This window comes from Saccostrea echinata, unplaced genomic scaffold, assembly GCF_033153115.1.
Source record: "Saccostrea echinata isolate AGI-Se365-2 ecotype Australia unplaced genomic scaffold, CSIRO_AGI_Sech_v1 ptg000004l, whole genome shotgun sequence".
NCBI classification, from domain to species: domain Eukaryota; kingdom Metazoa; phylum Mollusca; class Bivalvia; order Ostreida; family Ostreidae; genus Saccostrea; species Saccostrea echinata.
Window position 1 is genome coordinate 7,967,145 of NW_026889753.1, and position 17,957 is coordinate 7,985,101.

Here is a 17,957-nt window from a genome sequence, read left to right on the forward strand (position 1 = left end):
TTTAAAATCAGTTTAATATACTTGTGTGCAATATTCCTATTATATTTGTTTTTAATGTGTCTGGTAGGGATCCACCATTATGTGTGATTTGAGTGAATAAACTGAACTTTAATTTGAAATAAATTTCACAGAGAAAGGTCTAGTTTTGAGTACTGTAAATGTACTAATTTCCAGAGGCTCATATTTTTGTGGAATGACTATTCCTATTCACTGGGTAGGTAGAAAATGATGCTGATTTCTTGGATTGCCTTTGTTTGTCTTAAATGCACTTGAAGTATGCTAGGACAAATTTCTGCAGAAAATTTGTGCCAGTGTACATAGTGTAAATAAATCCCAAGCAGAAAAAAGTAAGTCTACAGTACATGTATTCGACTCTTTAACATTATATTATAAATTTATAATATTTACTGATGCTTTCAGATTCGAATTCTTTTACAAGAGAGAACAAACAGAGACAGGGTTTTAAGTCATCGAGAGGAAGAAATAACAAAATTAGAGGGTCGTTTAGTAAATGCTCAGACTGACCGAAGCTCTCTGACTGCCAAAGTTGCCACACTGGAGAAATCCATGAAAGATGCCAACAAAAGCAATGACCTTTTGAAAAACAAGGTAAAACAGATGGGCAGTTTTAGGCTTTCTTTTTCTTTCTTTCTTTTTTTTCTTTCTGTAAATCACTTCTTATTTGTGAGATCTTTATCTTGCATAATTACACAAAATCTGCTCTAGAAAATTTATTCTTGTATATATTTGTTTTATTAAAGGTTATATTAAACAATAACCAAAATATATTCTTGCTTATAAATACCAAATAACTGTTTTGCAAAAATAGGATGTTGCCAAAAATTGATATTCTACAGTAGATTCCAAACTTAGGGAAACCCTGAAATTACCCAAACTTGTTTTGTGAAATTTACAATACATTCTGTATAATTTTACTTGGCACATCCTTATAACCTCAATTTGGTGGTATTGAGAGATGATGATGATATATGTATTTTGGAAATCTTTTAGATCTCAGCAACAGAAAATGCAGGGAAGAGAAACGAAGCTGCACTGGCGGAACTTTCCAATCTGAAATATCAACTTGAATTGAAAGACAAAGAAATCCACAGACTTTGCCAGGAGTTAGATACCTTGAGAAAATCTCAACTGTCTGATTTTGAATTATTTGAATCTATTATAGTCTCTCTGGAAAACAAAGTTGATAATTTTGGTAAGCATATGGATTAAAACCTCTGATTTTGCAATATTTGAATTTTTCATATTTATTTGAAAAACAAAGTTGTCAATATCGCTAAGCATATTGTTAAAAGAAAAATATTTCATAGAATATTTTGGATGTGTTAACTTTTGCTCATTGAAACAATTTTCTTGCTGCAAGTCAACCCTGAAAAAAATGGAGTTAAAGGTTACCCGTTTCAAAGATAGATTAATACAGTAATTTCATGTATGTTGTAGCAGAAGTTGGTAAACTTTGTGGATCTCCTCAGAAAATTGAATCAATAAAAACAGACTCAAACAAAACGGGGGAACCAGTTCCAGCTAGTGGGAAACCAGGCACATCAAAGAGAAATGTTGAGGTATATTGCACTGTTGTTAACCACAAATATCGCATTCTTTAATGAAACATGGTTATAATTTTTCCAGCATTAAAAAATATCGAAAAAAATAATATGGAGGGAAAAAAAGCTTACTTTTAAGAACCTGTTCCTGATAGTTATGCTTGTTTACATGCAGATGGTATGGGTTATAAAGAAGATAAAACAGGGATAGAAAAATAAGGGGAAAAAATCCTATTAACCTTTATCTATTGGTTATAGTAATTTACAAGCTGATGACACAGGCTGTGTCACACAGCTAGAAAGAAAGGAGATCTACAGTGAGGAAACACACATAAAAGTAAAAGCTCAGACTTGTCGAAATTTTGAAATCACTGTCAGACATTTGGTCTGACAAAGTCAAATGTTCTGTCGGACCGGACGAATGTTTGTCAGACCAGATACATGTACTTGTACCTTATTTTGACGCTGAGAAAGGAAAATAAATAACAGTACCAAAATGCCCTTTATTATTTTCAACAGCCTTCAATTATCTCACAAGTATCTTTTCTTAGGATAGAGAGTCTTTAATAGGAGACATAAATAACAAATTTTATGTCTTTGCTGTAACTATTTAAATTGACCATCGTCCCCACGCGGACATCTTTCTGTGTTTGTGACCTTCAATTGCGCATCCCGATCCCGACTTTTTGAAAAAATTGCGTCACGCTCGATTTTTTCAAACGGTTATTTGGACCGACATTTTAATAAAAGTTATCAGTCCAGACAAATTTTTACCGGCCCTGCCGACAGGACCGATGGATTTCGACAAGTCTGAAGCTTTGTTTTAATATGGATACACAATGTGATAGACATAGTTAAAATGTTTTTGTTATTAAGTATAAGAGCACTATGTAGTGGCCATATTATAAACTGTCAAATTTAGTAAACAGTTTAGTTTATGAGATTTATCAGGAATGTTTGAATTTAATGCTCTTGAGATTGAAGATCATGGGGTGTATTTCTTTTGATCATTATTTCTTTCTCTATGCACAACTACAACATTGATAAAAGCTTTTTAAGTAAACAGCATAATCTTCATATTTGGCACAAACAGGGGATAAAAGAATGTGCGTGGCACAAAGTAATTAACTAAATGTCAAGTCTCATATATTTAAATCTATAAAATTATTGTCTTGTCCATAAATTTCTGAGAAACATTAGATGCTGTTTTGGGGAAATAAGTATTTAAATTATTCTGAGAATAAGACCCTTGTCCATTTGAGTGTGAAGAGTTCTTGTCCAGTCCATGATATTGTACCATAGGACTGGCGGTAAATTTAGATTTTGCTTTCATGTTGCTGTGGTGTATTTGCCAGAAGAATCACAGTTTTTTTTTAAGTCACGCCCACCTTTTGGCATCAAGCCATACTGTGTCAAGACCTTGACTAATGAATGAATGATGTCAATTTCAATACCAAGGCAATGGCTGATGAATGAATTAAGTCAACATTTTAAATTTCAAAAATACTAACATTATTTAGCTTGTCGGTGTCCGCTTCATAAATGGTTCTGTATGCTTTCTCCGTGTATCCTTAATCAGTAAATGATACGTCCTATCTCGAATTCTCATCATTTTCTTTCCCGTCTCCAAATACATATAGCAATTTCACATCAGAAGTCCCCGCATTTTTTTTACTTCCAATACCATTTCAAACTTTCATTAAAATGTCACAAATCATTTCATTTTTTTCTGTACGCCGATTGCCGTAAAGAAAAAGTTCACTGCCGATGTTTCCCATATCCATCCCCCCTTTTTTCAAAAAAAAAATCTAGAAAGACAACTTTTCTTTCAGAGTTGACGGCTTGAACATAAAAGCCTACAATCGCTACCCCTATACCTGTACCTGACAAAAATCATGTTTTCTGCGTCTTCAACATTTCAAAGGTACAATATCTTCACACGTACCAATTCCGATTTTTTTATCAACAACTTATAGTAGCAGTGCCGCAGTAAAGTATGATCCTTGCAGATGGAGACAGCTATTTATACAGACTCCGGACCGTGTCTTGACACCTCGTAGTAGGCGGTGCTATTTATCAACTCCCTTTTCTCTCATTGGTCCTCTGGTACAAGTAACTTACACAATAGATATTAATTGGTTAGCTGTAAATACACTCACAGTTTTTATTCACTCAGGGCTCCGCCCCTCGTGAATGAAAAACTGTGAGTGTATTTACAGGTAACCAATTAATATCTATAGTGTAACTATGACTTGTCCATAACATTGTAATGGAGAGTGTTAACCATTCATACTTGTTGTAACAAAGATAAAAGCTGTGATCAAAGGATGCGTCCTAAGGCCAAAAAAAAAAAAAATCTTGTTTCCTGCTACCAGCCTGAAAAAAATAGGGTAGGTAGGTAGGACAATTATTTTATTTTATATTTTTATTTTATTTTTTCCGACAACATTTTTTGGATATGAACTAATACAAGATAAAATTAAACATGTCACAGGTCAACATTGTCTTTTAAAATTGAATTTCATGTCTTTTATGCACAACTCAAGTGGTATTTTATGAAAGTCCATATTTAAAACAAGAATTTCATGAAATGCTTGTTTTGTGTTAACACGGAAACCGATTACAGTGACAGAACGATGAAATTCCAGAAATTCCCGATTTTTTTTCTTCCAAAACTTGAAAAAAAACTTTAGGGTCGGGTGCAAAAAAATAGGGTAGGTCGGGTAGCAGGAAACAAGACTATTATTTTTTTTGGCCTAACCTAAACCAGGGTAATCTGGACAAGGTTATATAGTAAAACCTCTCCCTGTTAAAACTGGTCCAAGCTTGGGGGTCATTAATGTTTAAAACACACTTCTTGTTAACATGTAATTTGTTGGGGGAAATAGATGATCATTAAAATGTGCAGTATACAATTTCAAGTTGCATGTGTCTTTGCTCTCAAGATGCAGAAAATGTACACGTATACCGGTATATTCATTTCATATTGTAGTCTTTTGTGATTTCTCTTTATGACGAGACTGGAAAGCATTGATGCATGCAAAAAAAATTATTTATGGTATTCATTTGCATATTTCAGAAACTTAAAAATAGATTTGAGAAGGCCATTCTGGTGTACAGCAGTAAGGTGGACAGTTTGAGACACTCCATGCAGGAGAAGTATAACACAGCAAGACAAGAACAGGAAAGTTTAGAAGCCACACTTAGAAAAACAGAAGAAAACATGTTACAGCAGTCTAAGGAGATACAGACAGAGAGGTGAGAATCTGTAGGGACATATAGTCAGAGAGGTGAAGGGTCACTGTGTGCCTTAAGACATACAGTTCATACAGTCCAGGTGAGATGGTCCTAAGTAAGTTATTGCAGTTGTTTAATGCCCTGTTCACACGGAGAGTTTAATTCGAATTAAACGTAAGTTACTGCGAATTAAATTTGATCCGCGTTCACACGGAGAATTTAATGCGAATTAGTTTAATTCGAATTAGTTTACTGCGCATTAAATTACTTCGCATTAGCTCCGTGTGAACGCTAAGCGAAGCTAATTCGAATTAAATTTTGACGCATGCGTAAGGGCAGAATTAAGTCACATGCCACATGTCGCTGGTCAAATATAGGTATTTGCATTATTTTTGAGTGGAAAACAAAGGAAAACTATGTTAATCACTAAAAACTGTACAGACACTATGAAATTATGCCAAATGTACATCTGCTCTGCACAGTGTGACGTGACTTGCAAATGACGTCATAATAGCCTAACTGAATAGCCTTATAGTAGAAATAAAATTTTGATTCGCATTAGCTGTCATGTGAACGCAATTTAATTCGCATTAGTTTAATTCGCATCATTTTACTTCGCATTAATTTACTGCGAATTAAACTCTCCGTGTGAACAGGGCATAAGGGTAGTTTTTAAGAGGTTATGTGTCTGTAAACACTTAAAACATGCAGTGGGAGAAACAAAGATTCATTGTCAAATAAGATGCAACTGTTTAAAAAACATACCGTGTGGGAAGTTTGAGGTCATTAGTAAGATAAAAACGGTCTAAGGACTAGAAGTCATAGAAGTGAGTTGTCATTAATCAGTTACTGCACTCTCAGGACAATCAGCCATTAGGATAATGGGTCATGTTACAAGTCTTAATGTGCACAATCCAGTGGATAAAGGGTCACTATAAGTTACAAAAGTCTGGAACATACAGTCAGAGGGGCAAGAGGTCATAAATAAGTTATAATGCTGAGAAATTTTAATGAAAAACAAAACAAGCTTTGTCACATTTTTGCATTTAATGTATTGCCAATCCAAGATGCATGTATTTAGAGTCCATGTTTTTGTTAGTATGAATAAAAAGATCAAGAATTAGAAAAAAATGTGACAGTTTAATTTTTTAAATATACATGTATTTAGAGAAAAGACAAAAGACCAGAGGAAGTTGCTGTACAGTAAGATCAGGAGCCTTACAGACAGGAACTGGACCAAGGAGGATGAAGTCAGGTAAACATAGATTCCATCTCTGACACTCAGCTCAGCTGAAGGTCATAAAACAAGGATAATTCCTTTCCTTTGCAGGGGACTCAGCTTTAGATATTTATTATATACATGTGATTAAGGAAATACAAATGAATCAGAGGCTGTTATGTTTTTGTTTTTAAGATTTCTGAAGGGAGAGGTATCGGCAGTGTCCAATCTGGCCGGGGAGATGGACCAGGAAACTTTTGAGCTGGAGGCTGAGGTTGCTGTACTGACGGAGAAGATGGATCAGTTAGAAGAGTAAAACTGAAAACATATGTTCTTCTTTATTAATATACATGTATTTAGGGCTCCGGAAGGATTTGTGGGTGCCCTATAGTAATCACTCTGTCTGTCTGTCCATCTATCATTCTTCCGTCCACAAATTTTCTGATTTTTTCTAATAACTTTTTTTTATGGTTAACCATTTAAGTCCAAATTTGGTATGTTGGTTAAATAGGCAGTAAGACATATTTTGATGTTAAGTTTAAAACAAACCAGTAGAGCTACATTCTCTTTAGATACTTCTTGTCCTTTCATTGTTTGAAATGTGAATAGCAACTTTTTTTTTGCTTTCAAGGGAGAAAAATACTTTGAATGAAAACATAAGGATTCTAATGGAAAAATTTCAGATTCTGGAGAAAAATCATGGTATGTATATGTCTATGTACAGATATGGTCTTACATCTAAATAAGCAAGTTATATTATATTAATATTGGTAAAACAATGAACTATACACTAAGGATTTGGAAACATCATTACAGATTAAATAAACTGATGTACCAAAGATGCTAACATATATTAAGTACATGTATCTGATCTCCTCTGATGTATATTTACATGTAAACCAACCATAAATTGCATTCTTATAATTGTAGGACAAGAGAGAAAGTTCAGTGGAGAGATTATAGAGAATCTGAAGTACCAGCTAGGTATTGCTCAGACAAGTCTTGCTGACATCCAGAAAGAGAAATGTTGTCTGGAGGAAAAAAATAATGAGCTTATAAGGAAAATGCATGACCAGTTGGTAAGCATATAGAACACTAAGCATATACTGTAACCAACTTTTATTCATGTGCAAGAGATATCCGCAGGTTTTTCACCTTTTTTTCATGCAAATTTTTCATCAGGAACAGTTATTTTAATTGTATATACAGTGGCACCTCGTTTATCCGGACGCCTCTGTCCCCAACGAAATCGTCCGGATAAATGAATCGTCCGGATAATTGAATCACATATCAAAAAGCACTCTCTATATAAGCATGTATATATGCACATTCTTGTTTCAAATGTGACAGCAAAGAAAAACAAACTTTTAAATTATATTTTGGTTAATTGTTTTAAGAGCAGTAATTTATTAATGAAAAAATATAGAAAAATGTAATTTACACAATAAAAAAAATGGATGGCCAATTTTATGCCGAGACCTCCTTTTTTAATTCACCTTCTCTTTGACATGTGACTTCATGGGTTGAGCAAATTTTGATCTACTGTTGTTTTATTTTGCCATATATTATAATTATTGAAACTTATATGATATGACAGAACTGTTCAGCACCATCATTGAAAATGTTCAATTATAAACTAACCCGGTATATTCCCCGTATATTCATTACACAGGGTTACTGTAAAACTAATCAAACAAAGTATTAAAAACATTCGTAAACGCAAGCCATCTTCATGATTATCAATATTATTTTTTTCTACAGACGCTAAGTTTGAATTTCGATCCTTAAAAAATACCTTGAAAAACGTAATCAACTTCTGTATGTAACGCCAGTTTTATATGTAATGGACGTTTGTAAACAGTAGTACATTAGATAGAGATATTTCTTCTATTATGTACCTTTCTATACTGTCTTGTGGGAAAAAGGTGTTTCAAATACATTTACGTTTTTTAGAAATGGAACATCGTATTTTAAACTAACGTAATCGACATGATAAAGAGCATTACGAAATCGCTCGTTATTTATTGTTCATTTTATTTACAACTCTCCAAAATTCTCCTGAATTTGCCGATGTATATACGGTTAGCAAATGAATATGATTTGGAACGGATTATTATTTAATTAATGCACAGTGTCAGCTAAATTCTTTGAGCTTCATAATAAAGATAAACGTGTGATTGAATTGGGGTAAACACACGCTAATTATAGACGCTATTGTTTGTAGGTCACAGGTAACCGCCTTCAAATTGACTGCATGGCCAATGTTTTTACAACAATTAACTCGAATGCAAGATAAGTGTGAAAATGTCGTTTTTGAAAAATAACCGTCCGGATAAACGAGTCATTTTTCAATGAACTATTATGTTTTGTAGTAGAAATTGACCGTCCGGATACGGAACGCGAATTTCCGGATTAATGAGACAAAATAACGTGGAAAAAATCGGTTCCCAAAAAATATCGTCCGGATGGTGAAGCGTCCGGATAAATGGCGTCCGGATAAACGCGGCGCCACTGTACATGTATTTACTGTGTATTTATGATTAATATTTTCTTGCAAAAATCAGAAGTCGCAGATAGATTTTAAATTTGATGAATTGTGAATAAAAGTCATCACAAATAATAGTTGGTTTACAGTAATCATAACACATAATCACCGTACCATAAAAATAATGTAAAAGTTTGCAAACATACATTTATGGTTTGAAGGATTTCACTACTGTATGAAAATAAAAGATTTTATATTGGCTTAAATTTAAAATAAAAACATTTCATCTATAAATATGATAAAGACTTTATTTTTCTGCTTGCAGGAAGAAATAGAAAATCTTGCATTTCAGCTAGAGGATAAAGAAACAAAATCTGATGAAATGGCAGAGCTTATTAAGGAGAAAGAGAACATGATAACAGACTTAGATGTACAACTGGTCGGGGCAAAGATTGCGATGGAGCACCTGCGAGAGCAAGCAGAGGTTAAGGAGAAGGAAGTGGAAATGCTGAAGGCAGAAATCCAGGAAGAAGTGGAATCATTAAGAAGGCAGTTACAGGAAGAAGAAGAGCTTCACCAGAGAACAGCCAGAGGCCATGCTGATCAAATTATTGATTTGGAAAAAAGAGAGCTAAGTTTGGTTGAAGAAAACGAGAAACGTGGAAAGGAAGTTGAAAAATTCACAGAAAGATGCACAGAGTTGGAAAATATGATAGAAAATCTGAATGCTGAAATTTCAAATCTCACAAAGCAGTCAGAGAATGAATTAAAACGCTTGTCTGATACTAAAGAAAATGAGCTAAAGACACTAGAAGCAAATTTACAGAAAGTAAGAGAAGAAAATGAAAAACTTGAACGAACCATCACCGAGAAAGAGGACAGTTTGTTGAACTATCAAGCCACAATATCAAGTCTAGAAGAAAAAATGGCAATTCTTAGAGCTGATGCTGAATCTTTGGAGAGGGAATATGAGGAATTAAAACAGAGTCACGGAAACACCGTTGAATCTATCATGAAGAAGGCAGAAGACAGAAAGGAGGAAAATGTTAAACTGAAAGAAGATTTAGAGTGTATCATCAAAGAGAAACATGAATTATTCTGTAAAGTGGCTGAATTACAAGTGAGCTTCACAGAGGCAGACTCTTCTATAGCAGAGAAACAAAAACTGATAGAAACTTTGTCAGAAAAGAATGGCAATCTGGAAGAACAAGTGAGAACCATGTCTGAAGAGAAAGAGACATTAGACATCATTGTTACAGAGCTGAATGTGAAACTGAAAGAAGCAGCAGAGGATATTGTGAGAGAAAAGAGTTTACTATTAGTGACAGAATCCACATTGAAGGCTCAGCTTGAACAGCTACAGCAGGAAGTGGAGAAAAACAAAGATGAATGTGTTAAGAAAGAGAAAGATGTCACAAGTCTGTTAGTGGAAAACAGTCAGCTTATGAAGGAGATTGACTACCTAAACGCTGTAAAAGAACAAGACCTTGACCAGATGTCTGAACAACTGGTTGGTTTTGAGGAAAGAGTGAAACAATTAATTGAGGAAAAAGCTAGTCTGTACCAAAAAGCAGCAGACATTGCAACAGAAAAAGAAAAACTGGAAGTGGAGAACCTGAGGTTGAAGAACCAGGCAGAGGAAGCTGTTGATGATTTGGAGAAAGAGAAGTTAACGTTAACGGAGAAAGAGGAGTCCATGTCAGCACGTCTGAATAAGCTTCAGGAACAAAAGCTCTCTGATGAACAAGTGATCACAACATTGCGTAGAGAGTTGAAGGAGGCAGTGGAGAAAATGAAAGATCAAGAGACCATCTGTGAACAGTTAACTAAAGAGTCCATATCTGTACTTACTGCTAAAAAAAGTCAAATTCAGGCACTGGAGTTAAAACTAAATGCTGTTACTGAGGAGAATTCATGCTTGACTGATCAAATGGGTCAAGCAGAACAAGTTAAATGTAAACTGAAAGCAGAAGTGGAAGATCTGAAAGTAAAGATCACAAATATAACAAAATCCCATGATGCTGAAGTACAAAAACATTTAGACAATATTCAAGAACTTCAGAAATCACTTTACATATCCACAAATTCCAACCAGAAGGAACTTAATCAGCTACAGAGTGAGTTGTCCAATGTTGTAAAGAAGAAGATGGAGGACAATAAACTGTTCACAGAGAAGATCAGCAAAGCTAAGTCTGAGTTACAGAGTGAGAGGCAGATAAGACAGACATTAGAGGAGGATTTTAACCTTCTGAAGAGCAAGTGTAGGGACCAGGAGACTGCTAATCTGGCTCTTACCAAGAGTGTAGACAAGTAAGTTCTGATTGCTCTCATTGCATTGGCTCCAACATATAAATGTTAAGTAAAACTAAACAGTGCAAAGCTTTAGTTATTGAGAATTGAGTCTGTTAGACATACCTAAACTTTCAGGAAATTACAGATGAACTCAGTTTGATAATTGATTTGACTGTAAAGTACTGGCATGTACAAATGTACATGTATTCTCTACATTATCTGTGTAGACTGGAGGAAGAACGAGATCTTTTGAAGTCACAGAACCAGGATCTTGGTGAACAGATTTTCCAGAAAGAGGACAAAGAGCAAGAATTGTTGACTGAAATCCAAAAACTACAGAGGTAAGAGCAGTGTTTGTATGTTACATGTACCAGTACATATGATAAATCTATTAAGGGGCCAATTATTGCCTAAATGGTGAGTCATCCATTTTTTATGTGCCATTGATTGGTAACACTGGGCATACCATTGTTTCCAAGTCACTGTTGTATGGACTGTGTGATGTAATGTTTTCTATCCAGCATCAACAATGAAATACAAAGTAGGAAATATTTGCTGATAATAAAATTAACAATGACCAGATTGACCTTTAAAAAAAAGAAACATATATGGCTTATATATGTTATTAGAGTTTTGTAGCATAACTACTGTGGACACAACAGAGATTATTAACATACAGTTACATATAGCAAATTTATCACAGAATAAATACATGCCCCATCTTAGTCATGATAATTTGGTGTTTTTACAGTGCTTTGAAAGACATTGAAGTGGAGAGTTTGGAGGAGAAAGAGAAACACAGACATGAAATTGATGCCCTTAGAGAGTCCATTCATGCTCAGACTAACCAAGAAGAACTAGATAATATGACTGCTGAAGCTGAAAAGTAATTGATTGATAATTATTTCTTAAACAGATAAAATTAAAAGATTTCTGATAGTCAAGTTTAAATAAGTGTATGATATTTACATGTATAAACAGGGTATAGAAGATTAATGTATATGACACTTTCAGTGATTCATTTTGGTGTGCTTCCTGCGTAAATTACGCACAAATTTTGCTCAGGACGCATTATTTCAATAAATGTGCATCCCACTGGACGCAATAAATTTATAGAAGGACATGTACTATTTTAAATTATTTCGGTATAATCTGATTCAAAACTTGACCGATTGCATCATATCCACATGCTAAATGTTATGCATGAACGATTTTAACAGGTATAAGGTTGCCAACAACAGGTCAGATTTCACAACTGCAGTTAAAAGCAATTATCAGAAAATATTTGAAAGTTAGATGGCATAGTTTGATTATCACTGATTAAGTCTATACCGTGGAACGTTTCTGAAGCAAATACTATACCTTTGTATTTAAGCTGTAACCTGTATCATTGTTTTTTTTCTTTTCGTTTTTTCATTACATGATAAGAAGTATAAAATTTAATCAGACATTTTTATTTCTGACTATTTGTCATTTCTTCTTAAACTTTTTTTTACTTCATTCTGCTTCTGTGCATTTTATAACTGATACAATGTGCGAGATCGTATGTACGATCTAAAAATAGAACCAACGTGCACAGTGGACAATATATTATTTTTACGACACAAAATCATGTACTCTTACTTGGACAATTAATAGTAAAAGTATAAATCACTCACAGCTACAATAAAACATTTGCACTTTCGTGCAATACCCTTTTTTTCACCAGAATTTCCTCTGTAACATCTAATATACAGTACCCTTGGATTTGGACGCATTGATTTTGGCACGGGACTCATTGTTGTCATTAAGAGGGGTCCTTTGGACCCATGATAACCATTTTCAAAATGAATCACTGCACTTTGTTAAAGGGTTATTGGCGGCTATATTTTCCAGATATTACTATAACCTATCTATATTTCATTTAAGATGGCAGAAACTATTTGAGGATCTTCAGACTAAAGTGGAACCTTTTATGGAGCAGTTGGATGCTTTTGAATTAGAAAAGCAAGCTCTTTTGGGTAGGTACTGACCTGTCAAACAGTTGTCAAGATCTGTAAGATTAATCATTCTTTGTTTACTCTGATGTTGTAAAAATCCTTAATTTATACATGTATTAGGAAAAATATACATTATATACACAAGTATTTAAGTACACAGGCTATAAGTTATGTCATACATATACAAGTATTAAAGTTATATTGTACCATTATTCACTACGATTTTCTGGGTTAAACAAAATCTTGAAATCATCAAGCAATCAGCTAGCTTTTGTATGTTCAGTATTTAGCACAATAATGGTCTCTACCCACTTTTCCTATAGATCAGTATTTTGACCAGTATTTTAACATACATGTAATAGCAGAAGAAACTTTTCAGTATGAATCTGATTAAGTTCAAACTTTGAATTCTCCCTACAAGAAGTTAATTGTGTTTTATTTTTATGAACAAATTGAAAAGTAAATAAAGGATCTGAAATAAATTAGCCCCACCCCCTCCCCATGATATTTTTTTTTTTTTTGGTTTTGTTTTTTTTTTTTGGCAAAATGTGAAATTTGCCACATTTACAGAAGTAATTTGACATTTTAATATTTTTTATTTGTCATGCACAATGTTATAAATGTAGTGGTCAAAGGAAAAAAAACATCTCTTATTGCAGGCAGGAGTAATCATGCCCAGGCTGAAATGGACAAATTATCAAGTCAGTATGCCAAACTTCTAGGACATCAAAATCAGAAACAGAAAATCCACCATGTGACCAAAATCAAGGAGGAAAATAACAGCCTGAAAAGGGTAAGCTGACGTCTCATTAATAAAATGCTTCCCAAATATGTTTTTGAAAGAGTCTTTGTATTGTAATGATGAACTTCCCAACTGCAGAACGTAAATTAATAAAGATGCTCAATTTTGGCCATGTTGGTATTTTGCCCTTAGGAGATGACTATGCTTAAAGAGCAGATAACCAAGCAAAAGAGAACCATCCAGAAACTTGAAGAAAAGGCTGGCACAACTGATGGCAAGAAAAAGTTTGACCCCAGTACGGCCTTCAAACACAGTAAAGAAAATCTGGCACCTGCATCATCACCACTCAAAGATGGTAAGTTCTAGTTAAACTCTGTTTCAGGTTGTTGTGTTATGTGTAAATGTCACCTGATTTTGGTGTTATTTATTGTTGATTCTGCTATTATCTGTAGCATGATTCTATGCTAAAATTATAAAGTTGACTCACAGGATTTGATAAAAATTCTTTCTAATTCTTAAAGACACATCATGCTGTATGTTCATAAACTTCTCCATATCATATGCAGATTTTTTACTGACTTTGCTACTTGATTGATATTTTTATAGTGTGCCTTTGGAGTTATTTTTATAGTTAAACTTATGATAAGGAACTCAGATATAACGACATCTCGGTTATTAGGAAGTTATATCTTTTCCCCATTCCTCATTTCATAACACTTTCTTATATTGATATATAAAGAAATTTGCTAATATTAAGGATTCCGAACTAAAATTCCATGTCCACAGGACTTCCTTATCAGCAAGTTTTGCTGTATATTTGATTTAATGTTTTTGTCTTGACATGTTTTACAATTATTTCAGACAACTCATGCAGCATTCAACAGCATGTTGAATCTTCAGAGACTATTTCTGTGCCCTTCAGAAAACACAAATATTGTCACTCTTGTGGCAAACGTAAATTATCAAAGGGTAAAACTAAACTGTTCAACAGCATGGTTCTTTTTGAGTCTCCTGATATCTCTACTTCTCATTTGTCATATTTGAGACACCTTTTTCTGAATCTAAGATGCAGACCAAAACAAAGGAAGTCTGTAAAATACCTGCTTTTCTTGATTTGCTTGATGGATGATGCCACTAAGTAGTGAATCACAATTTGCCTTCAAGATGCATTTTATTTCTCCTTTTCAGAGAAATCTGTGTAATGACTATCATCTGGTTTTGAACTTTGTCTATACCCCAGTTATATTCCTTTTCAAAACTCTGTTTTGAGCATGGGACTTGTATTTCCTTACAGTTTTCTCTCGATTGCATGTCTTCCTTGGTTTTATTTGGGAATAAATGGATGAATTTGAAATATTAGAGATTATAAGAGTAGAAAGTATACCGGGTATTTGAAATGAATTTTTCTCAAAGCTACTTAATTTATGTTATAAAAACTGAGTTACTACATGTACAAGTTTAGAGAGCATATATTCTTGTATCATGAAAGACAGATATGTTGTCAGCATTATATTACAACAAAGTTATGTAGATGTAGCTAACAAATAAATTATTGTTTTAACTTTACTGTAAACATGCCAGAAACTTTCATTAATATGTCATTGTAGATTCAAGTCTTTTAATTCAGTTTCTTTTTGCATCACAGATATTTAATAGTAAAATTCATCTAAATGAGTTTCTTTTGCATTTTCAGGCAACAGGAAATAAGGATTCTGGCAGAGTTAGTACAAACAGACAGGATAGGCAGCTTATAACTCAGGATATATTTTTAAAAATCCCATTTTTCTCATTTTTAATCATTTTTGCTAGCGAGTTGTATTAGATTTTAGTTAATTTTATAATAGTCACTGCTAGGTTTACAGACAGTCACTCTGTAGTTTAGTGTTGCTGATTGTCAAATTTGAACACATATCAATTATGTATTCAATAAACTATAAAAAATTGTTTTTGAGTTATTATAATTCTATGTGTACAAAGAGGGCATTTCGCTCAAGGTTAATGTTTAAGAGGTCTTTTTTAAAAGTGTAAACAGGGACAGAGACTATTAAAATATTTGTATTCTATAGAGTCCAAAATACATGTACTTTTTCAAAAAAAAACTTCTCTATGTATGCTCTTCCAGGGGTGTGTATTAGACAAGACCATAGGCTTTATTGGGTTTTTTTTCAGAATTTTTTCTCTAATCCCAAGGCCTTGAGAATGCACTTTAAGACCACACTATTGAATAACAAGGTTTACAAAGCATAAGTATGCAGTATTATTTCATTTTCAACAGTGAAATACTGTAATTTATTTATTGAAGTGATATTTTGTCACAATGTAAAAGAATATCAGAAGTGTGGCAAAATTATCGATTTTTCCTCTTCACTAAGAGTGTTGTTAAAAATACTCTCTGGCGTGTTATAAGATAGAGAGAATAATAACCACACAAAGTTTCTCCAAAAATTTTGAAATCTATGTTTACAATATTTTCAATCTCGCAGTAGCTTAGCTATGACGTCACAGGCTATGACAAATGACAGAGGCAAAGGGAAAATCAAGGAAAATGTAGAAAATCAAGGAAAATGTAACAAACAGAAAATTAAGTGTCTTATAGTTGAAGATGGTATTTATTTCACTTACCAGATAGGATTTTTTTTCTGTGAAATAAATTCTTTATTCAACTACAAAACATTGAATATCTTCTATTTATTGATGACTGTTTGAATAATAGGATAATGACAGACTGCAGGCCCGTAGGAAGCAATTTCAGTGGGGGGGGGGGGGGGGGCACAGCCATACATTTTCAGTAGGGGCACTATCAACTACCAAAAATTCCTTGACAAACAAAAAAAAAAGGTCATCTGAAGTTTTTATTGAGGGGGCACAAGCATATAGTAGCTATGTTTTCTATAGTAATCTATATGTCGGCAAAATAATTCGGGGGGGGGGGGGGGGGGGGGGGGGGGCATGCCGCCCCCACCCCCCAGTTCCTAAGCCATCGACTGCATGAAATCTGAAAGTGTATTAAACTAGAGAAGTATGGTTTTGAAAAATTGTAAAGACTTTTAAATAAAAAAAAAATCCCTTTTTTCTTTTAATATATCCTTAATATTATCTTCCCTTTCTTATGGGGGACATCTTTATTTCTATATACAGTAAAGGCCGTTTAGTGGGTATAGTTGATTTACAGATATTATTGCAAAGTTTATGGGAGGATCCCTAGCAAAATTTTCAACAAATCATTGTAAAATTTTACAGTTATAACGAACTTTGATATATAACAAAATTATAGATATAGTAAGTCATACAGGAAATATATGTTAGTGCTTTATATACTTTACTGAATTCATTATATAGATATGACGAATTATGCATATGGCAAAGTCAATTCTCGGGTCCCAGGACTTTGCTATAACAAAGTTTTACTGTAAATGAAATCCTTTGGCTCAAGGAAACTGATAATTTTGATAAAAATTGACCAAGTAGAAATATGGCCCACATTCCAAAATGTTTGGCACACCACACACAGGGCTATATAGCATTAGCCCCAGTGTCAGGGGCCCTGGAGTTAAGGCTGGACTCTACTGACAATATAGTGAAAATGCATAAATTCTTTAAATATCATCTCCCTCCCTCCCTCCCCCCCCCCCCCTTGTATATTTAGAAAGAAGATGGGTGAACAAGGCATGCAGAATGTCTATAGCTTCAGATATTAAAAAAATCATATTCAATTTGTGAATTAAGTATTTAAAGTAAAGTTCTCATGATTGAAATTTGTGAAATTATTATCAACAAAATTTTTCTGAGGAAAAAAGATCTCAGAAAAAATTTTATTGTTTTATTAAAAAAATAAAATGGTATTCGAACCTCTAACAATAAAAATCCGGAGTATCATATTGCTTTGAGACAGACTAACACGCTAACCACTATGCTACACAGCTCCTGATGAATAGTGGCATTTAAATCATGTTTTTGATATGACCCTTCACTTAATGGACTTAAGTATTTCTCGGAAAGATGCAAACATTTTGTCATAAAAGTGTACTTTTAAGGTATATTGGGTTATTGTACACCAAAAACGTATATTTTTATGCAAAGTTTTAGGATTAACTTTCAAAAAAATGGAGCAAAGACCCACTCATATCGAAAAATTTTGTTTAAGTATGAGAAAATGATCCTTTTTGTCCTCTTTAGTGTGTGTACGTATGTATTTCGTAGACAAATAATTTCAGTCTTTGTGAGATTTTTGTAAATTGTAGAGATTTTACAGAAAGTAAACTTTAATGTTAGAGGAAATATCAAAGACAATTTTGTTATAATTGAGATTTTATTTTTCACTTCATGTTTGTCACACTATAGGCACTTTGCCCGCCTTGTTCACCCATCTTCTTAACTAGGTGCATGATTATGATCAGCAAGGTTGCCTCTTCCAAAATTGAGAAATTTGTGGCCCGGGGTT

The 17,957-nt window shown here is 33.6% G+C and overlaps 1 protein-coding gene across 1 annotated transcript; it reads left to right on the forward strand.

The window, feature by feature from the left end:
- Positions 1-430: 430 nt before the first annotated feature.
- Positions 431-15,459, forward strand: LOC133179100 (hyaluronan mediated motility receptor-like). The gene is made up of 15 exons (XM_061313839.1): positions 431-609; positions 1,012-1,213; positions 1,459-1,580; positions 4,642-4,820; positions 5,968-6,054; positions 6,214-6,330; positions 6,650-6,720; positions 6,949-7,097; positions 8,829-10,813; positions 11,023-11,136; positions 11,547-11,681; positions 12,704-12,795; positions 13,434-13,567; positions 13,709-13,871; positions 15,210-15,459. The coding sequence occupies exons 1-15, from the start codon at positions 568-570 to the stop codon at positions 15,221-15,223; spliced, it is 3,606 nt and encodes a 1,201-aa protein (XP_061169823.1). The 5' UTR covers positions 431-567; the 3' UTR covers positions 15,224-15,459.
- The last annotated feature ends 2,498 nt before the right edge of the window (positions 15,460-17,957 follow it).